General features: G+C 40.9%; 1 protein-coding gene across 1 annotated transcript; it reads right to left on the bottom strand.

The window, feature by feature from the left end:
• Nucleotides 1–3,803: 3,803 nt before the first annotated feature.
• LOC113236201 lies at nt 3,804–4,391 on the bottom strand. The gene has a single exon (XM_026472209.1). The coding sequence runs from the start codon at nt 4,389–4,391 to the stop codon at nt 3,804–3,806; it is 588 nt and encodes a 195-aa protein (XP_026327994.1).
• Nucleotides 4,392–8,383: the final 3,992 nt, after the last annotated feature.

The raw sequence follows: 8,383 nt of genomic DNA, 5'->3' as shown, positions 1-8,383 counted from the left end.
GGTTGCTGAGTACTACAGCATTTCTCTCATGTGTCTTCTATTTTTAATAGGCTGATTTGTGTTTCGTAAGAAAAAGACATCAACGAAGTCAGATTTTTGCTTCATGTGAAAGACATCAACGAACGCATATGCGTTTTTGAACGACCCAGCTAAGAAATTGTTTCTTGAAAAAATCATTGTTCTCTTGGGGCAATACCGTCGAATGTGAGTATACTAGCGTATACTAACGATATACTAACGACCTGCGCAAGCCGTTTCCGGGTGCATTTGATAAAACATAGTGGGGTGGTCAACTTCACATGTGAAGTTGACCACCCCATTTTGATTTTTTTTTTAAATATATGTATCCGGGTATATTTACGACGAGTGTGAGCATACTTACATATACTTACGACATACTAACGATTGCCGTAAAAAGAACCACTAAAAGCCAAGTCAGATTTTTGCTTCATGTGAAAGACATCAACGAACGCAATGCGTTTTTGAACGACTCACCTAAGAAATTGTTTCTTGAAAAAAATCATTGTTCTCTTGGGGCAATACCGTCGAATGTGGGTATACTAGCGTATACTAACGATATACTAACGACCTGCGCAAGCCGTTTCCGGGTGCATTTGATAAAACATAGTGGGGTGGTCAACTTCACATGTGAAGTTGACCACCCCATTTTGATTTTTAAAAAAAAATATGTATCCGGGTATACTTACGACGAGTGTGAGCATACTTACGTATACTTACGACATACTAACGATTGCCGTAGAAAGAACCACTAAAAGCCGTTTTGGGGTGGCAGTGTGAAGTTGACCACCCCAAAAAGTTTTTAAAAAAAAATCATTGTTCCCCGAGTATACTTACGTCGAGAGTGGGCATACTAACGTATACTAACGATATACTAACGACCTGTATAGGTCGTTTCTGGGCACTCTTTAGGGGGTGGTCAACTTCACACGAGTCATCGACTATACGTGAGTTGATTTATTAGTTTGTCAGCAGAACCTCATTATAATCATCAACTCTTATGCGTCCCGATGCATGTCCCGTTTTTGATACGGGTGTGTTCTAAAGTTATAATACCTACCTCAAACTGTTCTCTTGGGGACTTTAGACGTTTTCGAAAAGTTTTCGTGAACCTTCTCCGATGTACAGGTGTGATTATTCAAAAGACTTGATGGTTCTAGCCTCGCTGTGAAAATCGAATCGAGACCTTTTACTTAAGAATGAAAGTTTTCCATTCTCCGAGGTTTTTTGATACAAAGTGACGACTATCAAGTCGCGTCGCCTATCACCATAGCAGTTGTTGTGCCACTCAGGGCTTTAAATGGCAAAGATTTGAAGGACACTGCACCTGCCACCCTGATGACAGTTGAAGTTGACAAGTATCATGTGCCTGTAAATTTCACCTGCATCGGAACGCGGAATGCTCACATCACTGTGACATGAGAAACAGGTAAGGTAGCAGTACCCGCTTGAACGGATTTTTTCACAAGGAGATCCCCTGCTTCTAAATTTTAGGTTATTGAAGCTTTTTCTATGTTTACTTGCACTGCTTTAATTAAGTGTTATATTGAATTTTAGAATGAAAGTATTGATGCGTGTTGACGAGGCTACAGATAAGTGAAAGTGTGTCATTATGGTAGTAAGTGAAAGGTTTAGATCGCTGGTCCGTCCTCATCCGTCGGTCCCTCAATGCTGAGGATAGTGAGCCGTTAATAAATCTTCACCACACCATACTGTCTTCAGCTAAGTCTAGTGCGACATTCACCGGTCTGCTACTCCGGTGAAAATGTATATGATAATTAAACTTTTCAAAATCAAAGCTCTTGTGGTTCTTCCACTTCACATTTAATTTAGGTACTTACACAAATGGAAACGGTATGTCACTATGCAATTTTCTACGTGTAGACGTGTCTGTGCGATGTACGGTTGTTTTTGTGGTTCGAAAACGTGAACAGAATTGGAATACGTCAATGTTGATTTTCGTGTCGATTGTCCTGTCACAGTTTGATATTTTGATACTGTAGCGTATATTCCAATACAGTTTTGAAATGAACAAGCTTTTTGTGCTTTTTTGCAAATAACTCACCAAATATCAGGATATGGAACAAATAAAATATGGAAAAAGTCGGTACCGACGAAAGTTTTTAAGATTCTTATAAAATTTTTAATCTTTAAACGCTTCAGAGCGCTTATTGCTCGAGCACCAATATCGTTGAGATTAATATGGTTCATGGTTATTAATAATGAACGCAGTATTTATTTTATTGTTATTTGTATGATATTTATGGTTTCTTTGCCAAAATACTCCGTTTGTTTGTGGTGTATTTGTTGTTGTATTTATTTATTGATTTCTATTTATTGATCAGTAATTGTAGATACACCGCCGTCTTTTTCTTGTGAGCTATATAAATACTTCCATCCAAGTGGGTTCTCTGGCAGAAATCGCTTAAAGCGATAAGATCGCCCATTGTATTACCGCTTATTTTAATTTAATTGTATTGTATTTGGTTCCTTTTTTGGTGTACAATAAAGAATTTTTGTGTTGCTTTGTATAATCCACTTGATTTCTATTCATACAAAGATCAAACAAAGTTGGACACGAACCAGAACCTGTTGACTGACCAATCAACGCAGTATTCTAAGTTGAGACTTTTCAAGGCTGGAGTTACAGACCGCTGGAGTGGATAGGCACAAGCATTCGTGAATTTTATATTAAAAAAAATACTGTTAGTTCTTAGAAGAGTTCATTATAACTTATAAATGGCAGTTTACTACATTGACACTTGAAAGGCCATGACCTTAAACCGGCCATGGTTATATTTTCAACGATTTATTCTATTACTTGTGTTATTGCGTCAATAATTATGTGAACGGGTGAGTAAAAATGCTGTAACATACTACAAAAAAGAATATTAGGACACTGGTGTGTATATTTAATATTTATTGTTCATTAAATCCTACAAAATGCCTTAACTTATTATACAATAAATAGAAAAATCAATAATAAATAAATAAATTCAAAATATGACTGGTTTTTCCGTTACAATAGTTATTAAATTATACTTCCTAATCCTTACTTCGAGATAAAGACAAATACGTTCCGGTATTGAAATCGATTCCAATTTTAGAACGGAAAAAAGCCGTGGTATCCTAACGGTTTCACCTACCGCCTCTCAAGCAGAGGAAGTGGGTTCGAATCCGTGTTCGCACCTCTGAGTTTCTAGGAATTTATGTAATGTACGAAATTTAATTTCATCATGAGTTTTCTGTGAAATAAAACATCGTGAAGAAACCTGCACCTCGCAGAAGGTCACAAAAAAAAAAAAAAGGTGGCGGACTATGGGCTAAGTCCTCGCTTGAGAGGAGACCCGTGCGCAGATGTGGGACGTATAAATAGGTTGATGATGATTCGAGTACCTTTAAATTACGCAACTCTTCTTCTTCTTCCTGGGGGCCTTTTTTTAAGTCAGGAAATCCTCATCGATATCCTCCGCCCGGGGGAGGCGAAGGGTTATTTTGGACTCCTACCGACTAAAACCTGACGGCGTTCCATCTTCTCACCATGTGCGGAAGGCACGGGGACGCTTACGCATTCTTCCGCGACTCCGGCGGCGATTGATCGGGCTGGGCGCCGAACCCCATCTCGCTTTTCGGGAAGAGTTCTTGCCTCCCCGTCAGCAATCTTGAGTGGCAGACGCGGAACACATACGCCGCCATCTCGCGTCCACCCGTAACGAGCGACGGACTCCCCTAAGACTGCCGCTTATGGATCCATGTCACGGGGGCTTTCGCCTCCCGTTACTCGCCTATGTCGGCAGCTGGAGAGCCATTAGCTCTCCTTCTGCGACCCACACTCCGACGGCGATCGGGTCAGGGGCTGAATCTTCCCTTTCCCTTTCCGCCGCCTCTTTCTTCACCACGACCTCATCGCAGAATGCCTGGGCTGCGTGCCACGACCTTTTGCTCTCAACCATTGAGCGAACTATGGTTGGGAGAGAAAGTTCGCTTGACACGGCGGCGACGAGTTCACCGCGTTGCTCAACCCATGCAGGACACTCCTCCAGCGTGTGCTGGGCCGTCTCTTCGAAGCAGCTGTCACAGTGGTGACACGCTGAAGTAGGCTCCCTTCCGGCGATTCGACACAGGTATATCCCGAAGCAACCATACCCCGAGAGCACCTGTGTCATGCGGAACGTAATGACGCCATACTTCCTGTCCAGCCACTCCGATAAGACTGGACGAACTGCCTCGATTGTTCGGAGACCAGCATAGGGTTGCGTCAGTCTCCGTCGCCACTCGTCGTGAAGAATGTTACGCAGCTCAGACCTCTTACTCTCAACCCCCTCGCGTGTTGGTCTGTGGTCCCAAAATTTGCGCTTCTTCACACCACACATAAGCTGCGGCGAGTGTTCTCACCTCCAAATCCCAAGGGGTAGACCCCGCCAGCAAGCAGGTCGCCTCGTAAGAAATTGTGCGGTACCCTCGCGAGACTCTAATTGCCAATTGCCCTTTGAGGCTTACGCAATAGGGCCACATTTCCGCCATTTAGGGCTTCGGCCCACACTGGGGCCCCATATAAATCCATAGAACGCACAATGCCCACATATAGCCGCCTGCAAGCAACGTTAGGTCCCCCGAGGTTCGGTAACAATCCAGCGAGTGCGGCCGTTGCTCGCAGCAACCTTGGCATCAAGAGTTGAAAGTGGGAATTCCTGGGGGCCTACCACAACCTCTTAAAACAATGTTACTTTAACCTTACAGTGACTTGTAATACCATAACGCGCTTAAAGTAAGCTTATTATAATGTTAAAACTGTGATGTCTTTTTTTTTTAACGCGCACACTCAACATAGCATTAGGGAAACCCTGTGTCGGGGGTGCCGTGGACACATACATAGACAACCACAAATTACACCCAAACGAGAAAAATAAATGTAGGTCATTCAAATATTTCTCCCGGCCCGGGAATCGAACCTGTGACCTCTGCGTGGCAGTCCGGCATAGTAACCGTTCGGCCACGGAGGCAGTTGGCAGCTTTGTCACAAGCATTCGTTCACTCATTTCTTACTGTGACGCGATTTTAACATTAATGCTTTAAGTTAGCAATCTTAAAATAGTTACACGGATGCAATGGAAACAATATTATTTTCGAATTTATTGTCTAAATATTGATTTGTAATGATTAAAAGTTAAGCTGAACTTATTTATTTACATAAATTTCTTCAACATTTTGTTTATTTTTTTATTTAATAGTACATAGGAAATCATTTCTCGTTAAATAAAAATACGCAATGTTTATTTTAATTTTGTAAAATTTTGACAGCGACATCTGTGTGGTCCTTGGCGACACTAACAGTTGACTATAATTCCAAATTCACAACGTCTTGATATACTCAGTTTGTGTTATTTATTTTTATTCATGAACATGCGGAAAAATAATTGAAAACAACGTAATTTGAATACATTTTATTATTATGTACTTTTCATTTAAAAAAAAATAAAAGTCTCTGAATGTAAATAACATTAAGTCCTACTTAAACATTACACTACAGAGATGGCACTATAGTTCATACAGCGTTATTTCTTTCTTATTTTTAGTAAGGATTAGACAATATTGGGAAATCATGCGTTCGTTCAATCACTTTAGTAAAAATACATTACTTGGTGGACAGGTTTGTCACGGTACGAATATGAGTTATCTTATAATAAACATACTTTAAGCTTACATTGAAATAAGATTGTTTTTGGAAAGGTTATGGTAGGCCCCTTGTCCCTTGGGACCTCGAAGCCGAGGTCCTGGCGGAGGTCCGCACCTACCGGCGGGGAATGAGGGACCGAGGCAAGCGACCCGCTCCCCAAGAGGTGGAGCGGGAGCGCCGCTTTGCGGCGCAGCGCATGCGGGACCGGTGGAAAGAGGGCTTGGCGGATCCCCCCTATGGCGCTCGTACCATAGAGGCGATCCGCCCTGTCCTCGTTGAGTGGGTAAACCGGTCCCTTAGGCCACTGTCGTACCACCTTGTGCAGGTGCTGACCGGAAACGGCTGCTTCGGTCACTACCTGCACAAGGTGGCGAGGAGGGAACCGTCCCCGTTGTGCCACGAGTGCGGCGCTGTGGATGACACTGCGCAGCACATCCTAGAGGTGTGCAGCCGGTGGGATGGGCAGCGCCGCACTCTGACGGGGACTGTAAGGCAGGACCTCTCGCTGCCGAGCGTGGATGCCGCCATGCTCGATAGCGAGGAGTCCTGGGAGGCGGTGGCCTCCTTTTGCGCAGAGGTTATGTCGCAAGGTCGCATGTCGTCTTACACACAATCCATCCATCTTTCCTTCGGCCTTCCTTTCCCCTTAACGTAACTATTATTGAGAAATACACTTGGTTTTGACCACCATGAAGTTGTAATTGATTAAAAAATCTTACAATACAAACAGAAATGGCTAAACTATACAGGTAGAAACCTGTTGAGTTTGACTACATCTCTCTAACAGAAATCTTTGATACTAAGACAATTTACAAACAACACTCAAACTTTGAGTACCTTTGCCGTTACAAGTTGGAGTAGGGATGGCGATTGTTTCGGTCCTGGAATCCATTTCAATTATAATCCAAACTCAAATTATAAATGCGAAATTAACTCCGTGTTTTAGATATGTTTTCACGCCTAAACTGCTAAACCAATTTCGATGAATTTTGGTATAGAGAAAGCTAGTCCTAGGAGAAGGACATTGGCTAGTTTTTGTTACAAAAACAAATCTAAAAAGAGGGTGAAATAGAGGTTGAAAGTTTGTATTGTTAAGAACGTATAATTTCTCAAGTAAGTAGTACAGTAAGCTAGTCGAAGTACACAGACAAAGTCCCAGGCACCAGCTGGTTTTGAATAACATCATACTTATACGACACGACTTTAATTTCTAAGTGTACGATTAGTGAAACGAACCTTTTGTTCGACTAAGCAAAAATGGCGAGTTAAGTAAGTTTTTCGTATTTACAAAAGGAACTTTGTCTAAGTTTTAGCAAGAAATTAAATTAAACTTTGTATTTACTTCGTAATTGCTTGCGTGACTTAGGTAAAGTTCGTGTTATAAATCTCAGCCTAAGAAACATTACATTTATCATTGTTAAATAACAATACCTCTCGCTAAGGCGTCACGCAAACGTGTGTCTTGTATTGGATGCACAGAATGATAAATACAGTAGAAGTGGTTAGTTATGATGCGTACGGTAAAGGAATGGAATGCTCTAGCTAGCTGCTAGCGTCTATGTCGGTATTCTACGTCTATATCTGTATTTCCCGAAAAGTACAATTTGGGGCTATTCAAGGGTTAGAGTGAATAGGCATTTTTTAGGCAAACGCGTCCCATCGTTGTTCACATCGTCGTTTAACATCAGGTGAGATTGTGACCAAGCGTGTGTCTATTATATATAAAAAATAGCGTCTGACGCGTACCAACTATAGATCTCGAAAGACCTACTTAAGCTCAGTCCGCCATTTTCGCTTGGTATGATATGGTTATGTCATTCTTTCACACAAAATTCTCTTAAATCGTATAAAAATCCCTTATTGTGTTGTTTTGAAGTGTTGTGAAGTGTAGAGAAAAATGATAGCTGCACCAAAAATATTACACGTAGTAGTATTTCAAGTCATCGGTAAGTCTTATTTTAATTAACCGACTTCAAAAAAGGAGGAGGTTCTCAATTCGACTGTATGTTCTTTTTTTGTATGTATGTTACGCGATAACTCCGGTATTTGTGAACCGATTTTCATGATTCTTTTTTTGTTGGAAAGGGGGTATTTCCATAGTGGTCCCATTTCATTTTGAAGAAAATCATCCATCTTTGAGGGTGGCTGTTCACGCATGAAGATTCATTTTTATAAATAGCGTCTAACTTTAATTTAGGAGTAATTTTAATGGTTGATTATGCTATTTCTCCAATTCAAGGCGTTTTTCTTTCAATATACTTTGAGTAGTGAGAACCAATTATTATTAGCTCCAGTGTCAAGTCCTGTATAGTGGCGAACTAGGCGATATTTCAATAAAACTTAGCAAATCGACGTAATTCCACGTACTTTTGAGGTCGTTTTTTTAGTACCCTGTATTGAGATTATTGATTTTAAATTTTCTGTTTATCTATTCGTTGAGATGTTAATCTTTCGTTGTAGTCCAGCTACTGGCCACAATATGGCAGCATGTTGAATAAAATTTCAATATAAAATCAAAACGAAACTTGCAATAAAGGTATTGAACTGTCAACGATTTAGCGACTGGGTGAAGTTTAAATTATATTGACAATCCAGAATTGGTTACATTTTTTCAAATTACAAACCATGACCAATCATTATTAAGATTTCATACTGTTTATCATTTTCGTTAGTGTGCGTTTTGGCGAC

Source organism: Hyposmocoma kahamanoa, unplaced genomic scaffold, assembly GCF_003589595.1.
Source record: "Hyposmocoma kahamanoa isolate Upper Pololo Valley unplaced genomic scaffold, ASM358959v1 89287, whole genome shotgun sequence".
Lineage (NCBI taxonomy): Eukaryota > Metazoa > Arthropoda > Insecta > Lepidoptera > Cosmopterigidae > Hyposmocoma > Hyposmocoma kahamanoa.
This window is presented reverse-complemented; position numbering and strand designations above follow the sequence as displayed.